Here is a 17965-nt window from a genome sequence, read left to right as displayed (position 1 = left end):
ATACGCAGGTGTTTATAAAGGAGGAGATGCCTGTTTACATTACTTTCTATACAAAGCGTGTAAAAAAACACCTGTAAGTGGTCTAGGCAGTTAGAGCATCTATCCTGCTAAGACGGTGTGTAACACTTCTGTTTTTAACAAGTTGTACAGGATGTATCTTAACTCTGATATGAGCAGATTACAAAAGTAAATCAGTTCAGTTCTTAACTCAAAAGCTGAGATTAGTGTTTTTTGAGGCATGGTCTGTGTTAGATCCGCGTAATGAATAAAGGAATCAGTCATTGCTAAAACTTGGCAGTGGGACCACACAGTCAGTCAGCAGTGAACTCAGTGTCTGACGGCTCCCCCAAGCATTACGTTTATCTCGTGTTTTGGAGGGAGACACAATGGCTAATGACTGAAACAAGCACGTGTTGTCATTTCCTGTCTCCCCTAAATATTTCTCTACAGTTTCAAATTAAATTATGTCCTTACCACCAAGTCTTTCCTCTTGAGTCAGCAGGAATGTGAGGAATGACCTGTCCCCTTTCCCGCCCAGTTTTCTTCTCTGCCCATTTTTAGACATAGCCAAACCCAGCGTAGCTTTTTTTTTTTGCTTGTCCTCTGATCTCTATCCTTATTTTAACTGTTTCCGCTCTTTCCCTTCCTCCTCTGATCGTTCTTCTTAGCATCTCCCATTTGTTTTTTGCAGTCACTTCAGCACTTAAATTTCCACAAATGACAGCACAAGGGTGATGCATACTTCTTTCAAACCGCAGCGAGACCTCAAAAACCATTGGTCATCCCTTGTGAGCCTCCGCCTCCTCTAGTCAACGCATCAACCCCTACTTTGGAGCTGTCAAAGCTTGCAGCTTGGCATAATAAGCACATCCAGCTTGTGGAAGCCGGGTGGCACTGAGAGAGAGAGGAGGCCTGCTGTTTCTCCGCTGCACATTTGGACCCGAGCAGCAGGCATCCTTAAGGAGAGTGGCTAAGCGTGACGTGTATCAACCTCCTTTAGACCACTCACCTCTGCATGTGTTGACAGGTTACTGCTGTCTGCCAAAAGAGATCGGGCTCATATTATGGCAGACAGATCCATCTACCCTCACATGCTCACAACTTTAAAGAACCTGGCTGCGCACACACTTTTATGCCTCGGTTATAAGAAATTAGAATCAACTTCAAATAATAAACTGAAGAGAGAGAGTGTGTCAGCCCAAAAGAGCTGAAGCTAACCCGCTCCGGTAAACCAGTCTTCTCAAATTAGAGAAGAGCTACAGCAATTAATTGATTCCTTTTGTTTAAAAAAAAAAAAAAAAGTTTTGATTAATATTTTTTGGTACATTTTAGTCAGAAGTACAATTTGATTGTGTGTTTGTTCCATATCGTGGCTATAAAATGTGTTATTCGATTACTTGATTAATAAAACAAACTACTCCAGATGACTTGATTCCTCAAATAATTAATAGCTGTAGCATGCAGATGTTCACTTTTTGACTGGTCACATTAGATACACCTTTGCACTGATTGGTTCAGGGCTACAGGTATCGATTATTAATTTACTGTATTTCTTTGTTGAATTGCCGCCAGGGCGCTAATTAATTTAAAACCTCTTCTCACTCCTGCGCTTACCAGAGGCATGCGGTCAAAGTAAGCATGCGCTAATTATTTTAAAACCTCTTCTCACTCCGGCACTTACCAAAGGCATGCAGTAAAAATTTGTGTGATGTAAGCTTGGACCTTAAATCCTACTGAATAGATTTTAATCTTCTTCCTTTTATGCGATTTCAAATTACCGGTATTGAAATCAGCCTCCTCCATTTGGAAAATTATGACAGGGGAAGTGTCACTCGTGACGTCACGAGTTTGACCAGACGGTAATACTAAGCATGCGCTAATTATTTTGCGAAGCGAGTTTGACCCGGCAGTAATTCAAGGCAGGCGCATATTATATGCCCTGCGGCAATTCAAAGAAATACGGTAATTGAAGAATCAATCTATGAAACGATTAATCAAGACATAAAATATAAATACAAGTTTTATTCAAATCGAAATAATCGATTAATTGTTTCAGGTTGATTAGGTTACTTTTTTCAGCTATATAATCGAGGGAAATGGTATTTGCATGATGCTGTGCATGTGTGAATTAGTCCTTCATGATTTAGTATTTGGTTAGGTTTCTGTCTCTTCTTTTATCCACTTTGTGGACCTGGCCGTAAGATGTGAACATGTGACTCAACCACGAAGTGCTGCGAAGGCTAGACCAGTGGTTCTTAACCTGGGTTTGATCGAACTCTAGGGGTTTGGTGGGTCGGCTTCAGGGGGTTGTAAAAACTTCTCCCTATCGCCGAATTATGGATACCCCCAAACAATGTTCCCTCTAATTTTCAGTCTGATTTACAGATGTGTAATTTGTTGTGAGTTCATACACTGTGTTGGTTTTGTTCTTTTTATTTTTCACTAAAGAAGGGTTCAGTGAATGCGCATATGAAACTGGTGGCGTTCGGTACCTCCAACAAGGTTAAGAACCACTGGGCTGGACAGTCCAAATTCATGTCGCTCCAGCTGTTCCAATGAAGGACTCCTTCCAGGACCCACGCTTTCTCGACAGCATGGGCTGGGTCCTTGGAACAGGGTATCTACGGAGTCTAAAAAAATCTTAAATTCAACTATTTAAATTTAAGGCCTTAAAATGTCTAGAATTCCCCCCCAAAAAGCTGTTACGTGACTTTTATTTAAAAATGCATAAACTTCAGTCTTACTTTTAAGTGTTTTGATTTTTGAGGACGGTATGATGTAACTACAAAATGGAACTTAAGTAGGTTACTACCTGTTCGCACCACCTAGTGTGCTGTGCACACGCAGCGGTGTTGTTACAGCTTAGCATAGCAGCACTGAAAACTTAACGAAGCCCACAGCAAAGCCAAGGTACTTGCGATAGATGGGAAAGTTCAATGAACGATCGATTTAATGCATGCTTGAAACCGGTGAATGGAAACCTGCAAAGTGTTTAGAATCCGAATATGGAGCCATCAAGTAGGGAAGCGTTTGTAAACATCTCTGTGAATGGAATAATAATGTAAAAATAAAAAATCCGGGATATACGTGACAAAAGCTGCTGAATCGCCACAAACACTTGTACAACTATACAAGGATCAGCTTAATTCCGCGCCCAAAGGAGTGTTATGTGGGTAAAATAGCACCAATTGCCCAAATGAGCTTAATGAGATGTTAACTACTGAAATTATACTAACATACAATAAGCACATGTTAACTTATCTGTGGTAGCAATATACTCACAGCAGTGGAACTATTAAAAAAAACAAAACATAATTGTCCTATGTCTAACATTATTCCAATTCAAGGTTCTCTTCTCATGCCTAATCTTTTCTACAAGATAATACAGCAACTGACATTATAAGCTATAAAGGTTGTCTGTTTAGTGTTTACACTCAGGTTATGGTGGGGTGAGAAAAGCAAGGAGGATTTGCGAATGTCATCTGTCATGCTTAAATAAAAACTAGTTATTTTTTGTTGGCAATATGCTTTCGAAAAATGTATTTATACATACTAGATACAAAATGAGCTAAGCAAATTGGAATGTTATCCACATTATTCACGTCCAAATTCCATAATTGGTCGCTTTCTTTTTAGACTGTCTGTCTGCACTTTTTGTTTTTCACAACAGTGTGCTGATACAGTAGCAGTACTTTAGATGTGTTTATCGGTTTGCTCAATTCTGACAAGTTAACCATTTAGCTTTAGCTGAGATGCCAACAGTCTCTTTCACAAACAATATATTTTTGTGCTTTACCATTGCTGACGTTGTGGTTGTTGTTACATGCACACACTTGATATGCAAGAAAAAACTTCTATGGCAAATCTGAAAAATAGCTGTTATGTTTGCTAATATTTGTTTCAATTAGTTTACAATAGAAAGGTTTCTTGTGTTTTTAGTTAAATCATGTTTTCCGCGTCCGTCCTTGACTCCGCCACGGCTGCCCTTTTGTCATACATTCTGTTCATGCTAGACGAAGTGGCTGGGGAGAGGGAAGTCTGTGTTTCCCTACTTAGGCTGTTCCCCCCGCGACCCGACCTCAGATAAGCGGAAGATGATGGATGGATGGATGGATTCTGTTCATAGTTAATTTTTGTGGACAGAATTTCTAGACACAGTCAAGGCGTTGAGGGGATCTGGTTTGGTGGCTGCAGGATTAGGTCTCTGCTTTTTGCAGATGTAGTCCTGATGACTTCATCCGGCCAGGATCTTCAGCTCTCACTGGATCGGTTCGCAGTCGAGTGTGAAGCGACTGGGATGAGAATCAGCACCTCCGAGTCCACGGTTCTCGCCGGGAAAAGGGTGGAGTGCCATCTCCGGTTGTGGAGGAGACCCTGCCCCAAGTGAAGGAGTTCAAGTACCTCGGAGTCCTGTTCATGAGTGAGGGAAGAGTGGTTCACAAGATCGACAGGCGGATCGGTGCGGCGTCTTCAGTAATGCGGAAGCTGTGTGGATCCGTTGTGTTAAAGAAGGAGCTGAGCCGGAAGGCAAAGCTCTCAATTTACCGGTCGATCTACATTCCCATCCTCACCTATGGTCATGAGCTTTGGGTTATGATCTAAAGGACAAGATCACGGGTACAAGCAGCCAAAATGAGTTGCTGCTCCCGTGTCCCGACCTCGGATAAGCAGAAGAAGATGCATGGATGGTTTCCATAGCAGCGCACGTTCGACAATTTGGGTTGCTATTTCCAGACACAAAACGGTTGTGTTCTAATCATGGCAGACTTGGTAACAAACAATGAAGACAATTATTTTTAGACATATGAGGATTCACAACCTTATCTTTTTGAATCAGAAAATATGGAGGATGAACTACTGCTTTTAGAAGCCATCATGAAGGAAGGGTGAGGCGTTGGAGAAGGTGGAAGCTGACAGAGTGAGGTGAAAGGGAATCTAAGTTGCAAAATGTAGACTATGGAGACAAGCTATTTTGACATAAATGGCGTGCTTACCCATAATTAACCAGAAAAATGTCCCTGGCCAGCTAGACCAAGGAGACAACTGTCCATCGAGTGAGTCACACTTTATAGTGATCATGATACATGCAGCACCTCATGCATGTGCCATGACAGACCGCATATGCTGTCTGGGTAGCTGTGTACAAACAAAACATGAAATGTGGGCTTGTACTTTACAGACACTAATATGATTGTTCATGTTTTTCAGTCTGTACAGATTGGTGTCTGATCGCATTGTGTTGTGTAGTAGAAACTCAAAAGCGTTTTGTGCTGACGTAGAAGCTAGCATATTTCTTACCGTGGTTGGCCTCTACGACTAATACTGTAGCACGCCGATGTGTTAGTAAGCTAGAAAAAGAGTTCCTCAGTGTTTGCTCTTACAAGAACAATGTCGCTACGGTTTAGTTGTTATACAGGTTACGGAATTATAAATAAAGTATTGTTGACGGTTTTAAAATGCATTTTTGAAGTGATTTAGTAGTAGAATCTATTGCTCCCATTAGCTTCATTGCTAGCCACCATGAACAAGCCAAAGTTTGTTAGAAAACAAAAAAAAAACAAAATATTTTTGTCCTGCCTCATAAGGATTGTGAACGATAGGCAAAATAAAAAACATATATAGTTCCCCTTTAATTTATTGTCAATATGATCTTAAGTTTTAAATTTGACTTGGGAAACCTGCAGAGACCGTCTCGGAAGGATGCAGACAACGAATTGGGACAATTGACTGCATCAGGCGTTAACTACTGCTTTCGGTATAAAGTAACAAGCGATATTATTGGAGACCAAGCAGCCAGTCAGAGCGTACATTTGTTCAGTTCTCTGATTGGTTGCCTTTTGGACACGAAAATGACTGTCAAAACTTGCACGAGTGCACAGCAGAAATCTGAGTGAGTGGAGAAAAAAAATCTGAATGAGCAGAGGGGTGAGGTTTAGAGAGAGAGAGAGAGAGGAAGAGAAGAGAAGGGGGGCAAGCGAGCACATTAGCCTGACTTTGCAGAAAGCAGTAATTATTCAGTGTTAATATGGAATAATGGCAAATATGTAAAATTTCATTGTGCACAAAATACATATACATTCGCTCATTGTTATTTTTCACTTGAGTTTATTTAATTTTTATATATAATATACGGTATATATTTTTCTGTCCTTATAATGTGCCTTTGCAACCTCCAAAATTAAGACCCAAATATAATGCCATAGGTCTTGTGGCATTGAATTGCATAAATGTTTCTAATATATTGGTCATCTCATTTACGGATAAGATGGGGGGCAACGTATTAGGAACACATTTCTGTATGACAACCCTGTGGGCTTTAACCACATTATACACTAACGAATACCCTTTCTTTTCTGAAATGCATCTCTTGCGGTGCATGTATTGGTGTGACCAATGGGATAACTACTCATTGACTGGCCCGGCAGCCACCTCTTTTTGTTACAGGTCTGTGATGGCTGGAAATAATGAAAATGTCAATGTTTCTAGTTTTATTCGGCACATGCAGAGTACACCACAGTGAAAGGCTTTTTTCCATGCTCTTCAGATATTGTGTACAGTGGGATCCAAACACTAATTGCAGAATCTTAATACACTAAATACCAAAAATACAAACATTTGAAAAGCTCTGATGTACATTAATTACAAGACATAAATACTTGCTAACCTGTTTCTATAACAGACAAAATGCAACACAAGTCACTTATGTGTATCCTGTCTTATTATTATACCAGACCTACAGTATTAGTCAGAGACCCATATTTTATGTGGTTACTTCCTTGAATGGAACTATGCATTTAAGTTAACGTAGGATTGGAAAGTGGCTGATGCTTGACAGCGTGGCGCCCTGCTATGTCTGCACCTTCATCATTCGGCTCCCTCTGTTTGTCTTTTTGTGGTGCTCATGCAGTTGGATGGAACCGTGGATCTGGACGAGAGACGCCTCATCCGTTCAGCCATCCGGGAGTTGAGAAGGAGGGAGATCGAGGACATTGAGGCTGCGCTGGCCAGTAAAAGGTTTCGCCCCACACGACTCCAACAGCAGGAGGACAAGGAGAACCAGCACAGGTGAAACCACATATGCACAAACACAGCCCGATTGTCCCATTTCCAAACTGCACCGCAAAGGTGAAATGGAGATGCTGAGAAAACGCACATAAAGGCAGATGCCACATTCCCTAGCACACCAGTAGGAAAAGTCTGGAAATGTGAAGTTGCTAAATCGTAAATGGTAACCACACTAGACTTTCCATTATGTTTGCCTTTTTTATAAAATAGTCTTCATATCGGGTTACATGTCAGCATTTAAACCATGAGTCTGATAGAAAAGTGCAGGCTGTGTAAGAAGTTTTATCATTACACGTTTTTTCCTTATTGGCTCCATTCCTAGCTCAGTCTTGGAAAAAAGCGTTGCATTCAGGGACAAATTTAGGATTTTAGAAGTGGTATGATGCTTGCGTATAGGGGGCATTTTTTGAAGGGATTAGATGCATGATTAGGAGTAATATGAATGGGAAAGAAATTGTTCAATCATTTATTTTTTTGTACAAAAAACTAAATTAACAGAATGAAAATATATAACTTTGATTTTTCAAGATTGCATTGTGATTTAGTTTGTTTACCTTGTATGTCCTGGCGGGGAATCTAAGCATGTAAGCAAGAACAAAAGATTGACACTTAGGACATTGTGCTACGGTGGGAAATGCACAGCAATGTACAAAATGCACACAAACCCCCAAAGGACATTCATTACAAGGAAAACACAACCTAGCTCAATTAAATATGTCTTAAAGGTTGAATAAATACCGAAAATGTACATTTTCACTCTAACTTTCTTCTCGGCATCCAGTTGTCCATTTTTTTTCTCTCTCAGACCTGGCGCCACAAGTAAGTCTATATTTCCTAGGAGCATGCTAACTTTCGGTATATCATACTTCTTCAGTTTTGTTTTTTGTGGGGAGGGTGTGTGTTTTGGATCTCACTGTGCGCTAGCCTCACACTGTCATCACTTGTGAAGTTGTGTTTTGACTGTTAGGACGCCCATGTTTGACACCGTATTGTGCTACCAGGAACCTCAAAAACAATTACCTTGCAATTTTATTATGCTAGTACAAGTCTTAGTCTACAAAATAACTACCTTTTTAAGTAGAGCATGACACTTCTCTTGTTTGGATTTTTTTTTTGGCTGTTTTGTGTTTGTGATTCATATTGCTGTGTGGAGGCCAAGTCGCTCTTATATTGCAGCTGACACATCCTGTCAGTCATTTAATCGTCACATTGGTAAGATGGCAGCCTCGGAAAGCCAATCAATCTTTCCACCTGGCGCTAATGTTCGACTTCTCTCCATTCAATAGTGTGACATTATTTTTGGATAAGGGAACAAAAACTGCTTTTTGGAAAAAGTGCAGGGGACATGTCCCCCACATCCCTAAATTATTTGCCCATTGATAGTTTTCCTACTTAAATATAACTTTAAATGGGAATTTAAGATTTTTACTTTTTAGAATAAACATGTTTATTCATTCATATGTTTAAGAGGATGAAAATAGCTCTGCAACTAATCCCACATTACTTTTCTAAAAAAAAAAAAAAAAATGCAATGCTCCAGTAAAGAAGGCACCACACTGCAAGCTTTGGATATACTTTTTTTAATCACTCAATTTGGGCCAGAGTCCTCCCTTTTTAAAAACCACAAAATCCACATTTGGCATGTTTGACCTTAAATAGATTAACGCAACAGCAGCTGTCAACCAATAAGATTACAAGATAAACCCCTTTTAAAAAGCAGTCATTTAATATTAGGTCGCTCTTCTTTGGTAAGCAATGTTTGACAGCCAAAAGCTTAAAATAAGTTTCAGGTCTACGAAAAATGTTTTTGGGGGCTTAATTTTCAGGTGTTAGTAGGTACATGGTTTCATTTTTCAGCATCTGGTCTGAACCACAGCAATGATTGAGCCTCCCTGGTTGTGAGGTACTTGCTGAATCCCGTTAAAACCAGTGGCCAGACCTAATCATTTCCATTCACATCTCCTCTTAGATGACTTGGGTTACAAAAACAAAGGTGCCTCACTGAGAAGCGTGCACGTCCACACATTCTAAACCTCCACACATTAAATGCCAAATGCAAGTTAGCTCTTAGTGGTGGAATAATATACTGTATGTCCCCTTTAAATGCTATCAACCTAAATGCAAGCAAACGTGATGGGAAAACTGAAATAGCATATGAGTAATAGAAAGCAAACCAGAAAACTGAACCCGCAAATGAAAAAGGATGAGGGGTGTCTTTTTCAAACTTTGTGTGTGAGTGGTGCCAAATGTATTCTGCTGCAATATAATTATTTTAATTTATGGAATGTTTTTTGCACAGCTAAGACAACTTTTGAGTCCTGCTGCCTCATCAAGTCAATGAAACCATATAGTTTGTATACTAATGTAGGGACCGGTCAGGATGAACATGTTCTAACTTTTCTGCTACTGCAGGTCAGAATCCAGTGAGGCCTTGGATGTCCTGTCACACAAACTAAAAGCAATCAGAGATGTCGAAGAACTCACCAAGATGGTGAGTGTCAGCACAGGGGCTTGATTTAATTTATGAATGGGCAATATAATGGATTATCACTATTAATTGACTAATTACATCTTGAGGCAAAGTGAAGGTCATTACTTGAGTGCAGCCAGCAGAGGCAGCCTCAACTAGTTTGTCGGAAGTGCATTGGAAGTTTAGCTACAAGATGCAATGGGAACTGCTACTTGCGGCATTATTTAGCTCAATAAGGCACTAAGAGTGCTGAAAGTGTTCCACTATCTCTTAAAGTACCAAAATGATTTGATAAATTTTCACAATAGTTAAAAATATAACGAGGTACACATTTCTTATTTTAATATATAAACTTGTTTAATTAACTAATGTCGTTTGCATTTGTAGCTTCGTGCTGCCGCTGAGTACGAGGAAAGGAAGTTGATTAGAGCAGCCATCCGGCAAATTCGAGATGAACAATATCAAGGTGAGTGTGACAGCATCACTCTTGTTTAGGGCTGGTTGTTATGGTCAGTTTCCCAAATTGATTAGATTTTAATTCGTAAGGTTCTAGATCTATTGATCACCATTTTGATTCAATCGACAAATATTGAAAATGTCTCATCTGTTTCAAAATACAAATGTACTTTGTTTTTTCTCTTCACCATAAACAACTTTGGACCGTTGAAACTTTAAGTCTAGAAAGGGCAATTTGAAATAAAGAAATGACAAGTGAAAGTGTACTTTTATTGCATTCCACTACTGCAAATGGCATTTAATCGGTATTTTTTTTTGTATTTAAAACACTTCCTTGTGGTTTACATTACATATTATGGTGGTTTTTTGGTCAAAATATTGCATAGATTATGTTTTACAGACCATCTTCAAGCAGTTTTCTGACCGGCACTTCGGGATGCGCCGTTTTGTGGGCAGTGTTTTTTTAGGTGCCTAAGTCCTCCTCCCGGCCAAGCCCCTTTTTAATGCGTCCCCGCCCCGCCAGCCTTGTTGTAGTTTTGAACACTTCCATATTGAGTCTACTGATGGATTTAGAATGCATGTGCATGTACGAGCCAGTCCGTCCAACAAGAGGATAGAGAAAAATAAAGTACTTAGTGACAACAACGTCAGGCTACAATGGCAGACTGAAGGAAAAGATTCCCGCTGACATCACCAATGTAAACATTACAAATCGGGATAATTCCAAACAGTTCATTTGGAGGAAATATAAAGGAAGGCAAGATTGTTTTATAAATATCTCCGCAATGCCTCCCTGGTTTGATTTCCAATTTTCGGGACTTATGGGGATCCCAAAAGGTAAGGATAGTTGGTTTTGCTTAATACGGCCCCTTTTAAGGTATAGTTTTTTTTTCAAGTGCAAAATAACATTAAATATGTAAGCTATTGTTCTTGAACTCTTACTTCATTAGCCCAGTCAGACAGGATTTAACACACATCGGTTTGATTATTGTGGAGGCCGGAATTACCCACTTGTTTTTTCTTGCGCACTTGACGACTGAGACATGCAGAGCGATGACATTTTTTTTACCGTGTACTGTGCAAAATATACCTCTCGACTACGACTGCCATCCTTTCTTTAGTGGTGATATTACGAGACTGTCATTATAATCAATAAAATAACAGTTTTAGTCAGATGTTTATATTGTATAATCATAACGCAGTGTGGTTCATGATGAGATCGTAAATCTTCCCAACAAAAGTTTATTTTAGCTAATATTGTATATCTTCATGATTTGCGTAGGATCGGATGATGATCAATCAATCAATCAATCAATGTTTACTTATATAGCCCTAAATCACTAGTGTCTCAAAGGGCTGCACAAACCACTACGACATCCTCGGTAGGCCCACATAAGGGCAAGGAAAACTCACACCCAGTGGGACGTCGGTGACAATGATGACTATGAGAACATGATACTCTGATACTGATGACTATGAGAACATATGAGAACATGATACTGTGAAAGATCAATCCATAATGGATCCAACACAGTCGCGAGAGTCCAGTCCAAAGCGGGTCCAACACAGCAGCGAGAGTCCCGTTCACAGCGGAGCCAGTAGGAAACCATCCCAGGCGGAGGCTGATCAGCAGCGCAGAGATGTCCCCAGCCGATACACAGGCGAGCAGTACATGGCCACCGGATCGGACCGGACTCCCTCCACAAAGGAGAGTGGGACATAGAAGAAAAAGAAGAGAAACGGCAGATCAACTGGTCTAAAAAGGGAGTTTATTTAAAGGCTAGAGTATACAAATGAGTTTTAAGGTGAGACTTAAATGCTTCTACTGAGGTGGCATCTCGAACTGTTACCGGGAGGGCATTCCAGAGTACTGGAGCCCGAAATGAAAAAGCTCTACAGCCCGCAGACTTTTTTTGGGCTTTGGGGATCACTAATAAGCCGGAGTCCTTTGAACGCAGATTTCTTGCCGGGACATATGGTACAATACAATCGGCAAGATAGGATGGAGCTAGACCGTGTAGTATTTTATACGTAAGTAGTAAAACCTTAAAGTCACATCTTAAGTGCACAGGAAGCCAGTGCAGGTGAGCCAGTACAGGCGTAATGTGATCAAACTTTCTTGTTCTTGTCAAAAGTCTAGCAGCCGCATTTTGTACCAACTGTAATCTTTTAATGCTAGACATGGGGAGACCCGAAAATAATACGTTACAGTAGTCGAGGCGAGACGTAACAAACGCATGGATAATGATCTCAGCGTCTTTAGTGGACAGAATGGAGCGAATTTTAGCGATATTGCGGAGATGAAAGAAGGCCGTTTTAGTAACGCTTTTAATGTGTGCCTCAAAGGAGAGAGTTGGGTCGAAGATAATACCCAGATTCTTTACCGTGTCGCCTTAATTGTTTGGTTGTCAAATGTTAGAGTTGTATTATTAAATAGAGTTCGGTGTCTAGCAGGACCGATAATCAGCATTTCCGTTTTTTTTGGCGTTGAGTTGCAAAAAGTTAGCGGACATCCATTGTTTAATTTCATTAAGACACGCCTCCAGCTGACTACAATCCGGCGTGTTGGTCAGCTTTAGGGGCATGTAGAGTTGGGTGTCATCAGCATAACAGTGAAAGCTAACATGATATAAAGTTACTGTAGTAAGTGCCTCTTTTTTTTGTTTTGTCCTGATCGGCTTGTTGTTGGCAGGTACGGTTAGCATAATTGGTGTGACACTACTGCGTTCCTGTTCTGTCTCCCTGTACAATGTATGCCTGCTCTTGAACGGGTCTGTGCTGAAAACTTAATTTCATTCTTTTTAAATACAATGACAATAAAGTGTTATTCTATCTTATCCTGTGTCTACCAAGGGTCGGAGTAATCAACATAATGACTTGTTAGTCAATCTTGCAACATTTAAAAGATATTGTTCCATAATGAAGAAAATCAATTATTTTGATGTATGACATACACGCCACATTGCATACAAAACGTAAAAAAGTATGTACACAATCCCTTAATTTGGCTGATGAATATTTCATAAATGCAAGGTTCTACGACTTGGTGTAGTCAAGTGAATTGTAATAATAAAATTGTATATATATATATATATATATATATGTATATGTATATCTCTTCAAGTCAGTGATTTGACTCTATTTTGCTATGTTGATCTTTGAGAACATAAATTTCAAGGAAAACCATCTCATGAAGTCAAAAGGTCATCGTAATTGTAGTTTCAACTCTGCAACTATGGCAACACAACATAACAATCTATGATGCCACATCAGATTGTAAATTCCTGCCATTCCTTGCTGCCGTTTAGTGTGTGCAACATTTCGGCCATTTTGTATCTCTGCGATAATTTGCCTACGTGATGTAAACACAAACACCATCTGTGAGGACACTGCAAACAATTCACCTCATCGTTGTTAAATGTTCTTCTCACACCACAAATGAACAAGATGATGCTAAAATTCAATTAGGCTCATGCCACTGTTGTAAATTGTGTCTTTTAGGGATAGTTGAAAGAGTCAAAGTTCCTGGTCGAAGCCTGGACTCAGAGAGTCGAGTGCCCCAAAGCACTAAAGGGACTGCGGTGAGTACACTTACATAAAAAATCAACTTCTTGTAGGATTGTCAAGATCTTTTAAAAGGCTTGTGCCATTAAATAAAAATTAGTCGTCTTGTGACAGGCTCAATATAAAAATGTGAACAGAATCCTGACTAATTTGTGGGTGCTGAGTGTGTGGCCGCTGAGGTTTTGTTTGCTGCTGCGATCAAGTTTGCAGAACACAAGAAGTGTATGAAACAAGTAACCTCAGTATGTCAAAAGCAACTTGACTCTTAAGGTTTTAACAGTGTGTGGGGAAACTTGACATGCACACACATAAATATATATATATATACTAGTTATTTAAATAAATAAAAAAATCGCAATTTGGATGTGAATAGATTTTTAAGGCACCCCAATGGCTAATGTAAATTTTGAAAGATTAGCTTCCTTCATGAAATGTTGTAAATTGTGGCAAAGTCCATTTGCTGCTACACTGACAAAGTAGTTTACGATTTACAGCTGTGTTTGCTAGCTTGTATGGCGATCGATTTGAAAATAAAAACAACTTTCAAAACATGGCAATATTTACATTGAATTTCAGTCATTTAATACTGACATGGTTCTTACGGTCATAAAAATCCTGGAATCTCTTTTAAAATGCAATTTCTAGACCTTGGAAAGTTATCTTTTTTCAGAAAATTTGGAAAAGTCATGGAAATATATCTTAAGTTTCATGAATACAACCAAAACAATGTGCTGTAACAGGCACCCCCACTAGGTAGCTACTTCTTTTAGCGATGTGACTCTGCTGAACATAATCCTGCACAGTGCAGTTTCAATAATACATGGCTTTTTAAAGATAAATACACATTTTGGTTGGCAAAAAACACAAACAGCCAGATTGCAGTAACATTTAACTGTGGTGAGAACAGGTGTGCTTATGGCTTTGTTTTTGGGCTTGCTCTGCACTTAAGAAGACTTACCATCATTAGTTTCCCAACAAACAACATATATAGTTTAACAAAAGCCAAAACCACAATATGTTCCCCAAATGCATTTATTGCTGAGGCTGTGTACAAAGCAAAAGTAAAGCAAAATATGTTGGAACTGTGATATGAGAAGATGTATCTAAGTATACCTGAACAATAATATGAACATAAAAATGTAGTATGTGTGTCACGATAATTAGTTTTCAGTTGTCCCATTGAGGTATAATTTATTTCTGTCTTGGAAATTTAGTAAAATGTTTTGGAATGGTTGTGGTAAAGTCGTGGAAAATCATTGACAAAGTGTACAAACCATGTTGCTATAAAAATCGATAATTATAATTACGTACTTGATTTACTTTCTGCTCAGTCTTCTTCGCATAATCCTTGGTTTCAAGCGTGGTCAGGACCACACTTGATTTTGAGGGCTACAGTATACACCCCTTGGCACTCAGCCGTTCTCTTAGCCTTCTTTAGAATCGGGAGGCCGAGGGACAAAAAAGTGTAGGGAAAAGAATTTGGATTCAGCCTAATGTTAGGATTGTTTAGTGTGTTTGATCAACTCTGTTTCCGCTGGAAGACACAATAACTCTTACGCTAGTTGGTCACTTTTGTGCTCCAATCAGATTAGGAAGCCATGACGGCAGGCTGCCGTCACAGGATGCTCCTGCATTCAAGTCTTTTTTGCCTCACTTCCTGTCAGACAGCTGTGTGCAATATCGTGCTGAGGTTGTGAGTAACAGGACGTAGGAGTAGGGGATTGGAAGGTGATAGGTGGGGTTTCAGATTGTCCGACAGACACACACACACACACACACAGACGGGTGGCCCACTTGCTGTGCTCCGGCAGCCTGAAGTCTGCGCCGGAACGTGGATGGGTCCAGAACCAACACAAGCAGCTAGCAGCAGGGCTCCTTCCAGTCACATTACATCAGCAGATCTCTTTGAGCTGCACACAATTGTACCGTGGCAGATGATTTCTCAGCTAGGCCCCCCTCAACAGCCAAACATACACGCACCTTTATCCAATATGTGTGCCACAAGCTTCAAACAAACAGACTCATGAAACATCAGAGGGAAAATGCATGGGCTCAGTTAATGGATTAATGCACGTGTAACTCTAACCAAAGCCAGCAACCATTAGACATTAATACCCATTTCAAATGGCATGGCTGAGTTGCAGAAGTTTCCCTTTGCTCATTTGTAGAAACCACATGTTGACAGCATATTAAAACCGTAACTATATGTTTGTAGCGCTCAAAAATTTAAGCATAAGGCTGTGTAATTGAAGTCAGCAGAGCACTTCCCCAGATGAAGGTGTCAAGAAATTCCTTTGTTGTCCAACAAAAGTCAAAGCAACAGATAAAGGTGTTATTTAAAATATTTCAAATCTCCCGGGACATATTTTTCTGAACAAAATGTGATTTAAAGGGGCCCTATTCTACAAACCACGTTTCCATATGAGTTGTGAAATTGTGTTAGATGTAAATATAAAAGGAACACAATGATTTTCAAATATTTTTTAACCCATATTCAGTTGAATATGCTACAAAGACAACATATTTGATGTTCAAACTGATGAACATTTTTTTTTTTGCAAATAATCATTAACTTTAGAATTTGATGCCAGCAACACATGACAAAGAAGTTGGGAAACGCGGCAATAAATACTGATAAAGTTGAGGAATGCTCATCAAACACTTATTTTGAACATCCCACAGGTGTGCAGGCTAATTTGGAACAGGTGGGTGCCATGATTGGGTATAAAAACAGCTTTTCAAAAAATGCTCAGGCTTTCACAAGAAAGGATGGGGCGAAGTACACCCCTTTTTCCACAACTGCGTGAGCAAATAGTCAAACAGTTAACAACATTTCTCAAATTGCAATTGCAAGAAATTTAGGGATTTCAACATCTACGGTCCATAATATCATCAAAAGGTTTAGAGAATCTGGAGAAATCACATAAGCGGCATGGCCGGAAACCAACATTGAATGACCGTGACCTTTGATCCCTCAGACGGCACTGTATCAAAGACCGACATCAATCTCTAAAGGATATCATCACATGGACTCAGGAACACTTCAGAAAACCACTGTCACTAAATACAGTTTGTTGCTACATCTGTAAGTGCAAGTTAAAGCTCTACTATGCAAAGTGAAAGCCATTTATCAACAACATCCAGAAACGCCGTCGGCTTCTCTGGGCCCGAGATGAATCTAAGATGGACTGATGCAAAGTGTTCTGTGATCTGGCGAGTCCACATTTCAAATAGTTTTTCGAAATATTTGACATTGTGTCATTCGGACCAAAGGGGAAGCAAACCATCCAGACTGTTATCGACGCAAAGTTGAAAAGCCAGCATCTGTGATGGTATGGCGGTGCATTAGTGCCCAAGTCACGGGTAACTTACACATCTGTGAAGGCACCATTAAGGCAGAAAGGTACATACAGGTTTTGGAACAACATATGCTGCCATTCAAGCGCCGTCTTTTTCATGGACGCCCCTGCTTATTTCAGCAAGGCAATGAATGCCAAGCCACATTCAGCACGTGTCACAACAGAGTGGCTTCATAAAAAAAGAGTGCGGGTACTTTCCTGGCCCTCCTGCAGTCCAGACCTGTCTCCCATCGAAAATGTGTGGCACATTATGAAGCGTAAAATACGACAGCGGAAACCCCGGACTGTACGACTGAAGCTCTACATAAAACAAGAATGGGAAAGAATTCCACTTTCAAAGCTTCAACAATTAGTTTCTTCAGTTCCCAAACGTTTGAGTGTTGTTAAAAGAAAAGGTGATGTAACACTGTGGTGAACATGCCCTTTCCCAATTACTTTGGCACGTGTTGCAGCCATGAAATTCTAAGTTTATTATTATTTGCAAAAAAAATAAAGTTTATGAGTTTGAACATCAAATATCTTGTCTTTGTAGTGCATTCAATTGAATATGGGTTGAAAAGGATTTGCAAATCATTGTACACAGTTTGTATTTACATCAAACACAATTTCCCAAGTCATATGGAAATGGGGTATGTACAAAACCAACTTCTTATCTGTTGGTACCTGCTGTTGTGTATTTGGGATCTGCATAATTCCCAAACATTTTAAATTAAACGGTGGAGGCATTGCAGAGATATTTATAAAACAATGTTGCCTTCCTTCATACCTCCACTAAAAGTGCCGTTCGGATTTTGCTCTGTTCAGGGATGTATTTCACACCAGAGACGTCAGCAGATTATGTACGTATGGTATAAATTTACCCAAATTACATTGCGCCAGTCAGCCATTGTAGTCTGCAGTGTAGTCAATAAGCTCCTGTGTTTTTTTGTTTTGTTTTTTTTGCTACCCTCTTGTTGTGGGGCAGACTGACTCGTACATGCACATGCTTACTCCGCTATTGCCATTTCTGATACAAGTTAGCGTATAGTTTGAACTGCTGTCAGTAGACCCC

The 17965-nt window shown here is 39.8% G+C and overlaps 1 protein-coding gene across 8 annotated transcripts in view; it reads left to right on the top strand.

Moving 5' to 3' along the window:
- The window catches only part of smtnb (smoothelin b), a 91303-nt gene that overhangs the window by 31601 nt on the left and 41737 nt on the right, over positions 1–17965 (top strand). For all 8 annotated transcript variants that reach the window (XM_061906657.1, XM_061906656.1, XM_061906662.1 and 5 more), the window contains exons 2-5: positions 6908–7065; positions 9478–9556; positions 9923–10001; positions 13493–13572. In XM_061906657.1, coding sequence (XP_061762641.1) covers positions 6908–7065; positions 9478–9556; positions 9923–10001; positions 13493–13572 — 396 coding nt within the window. The remainder of the gene's footprint in view (positions 1–6907; positions 7066–9477; positions 9557–9922; positions 10002–13492; positions 13573–17965) is intronic.

This window comes from Nerophis ophidion, linkage group LG07 (assembly GCF_033978795.1).
Source record: "Nerophis ophidion isolate RoL-2023_Sa linkage group LG07, RoL_Noph_v1.0, whole genome shotgun sequence".
Classification (NCBI taxonomy): domain Eukaryota; kingdom Metazoa; phylum Chordata; class Actinopteri; order Syngnathiformes; family Syngnathidae; genus Nerophis; species Nerophis ophidion.
Note: the sequence above shows the minus strand (reverse complement) of the source record. Positions and strands in the feature narration are given on the sequence as shown.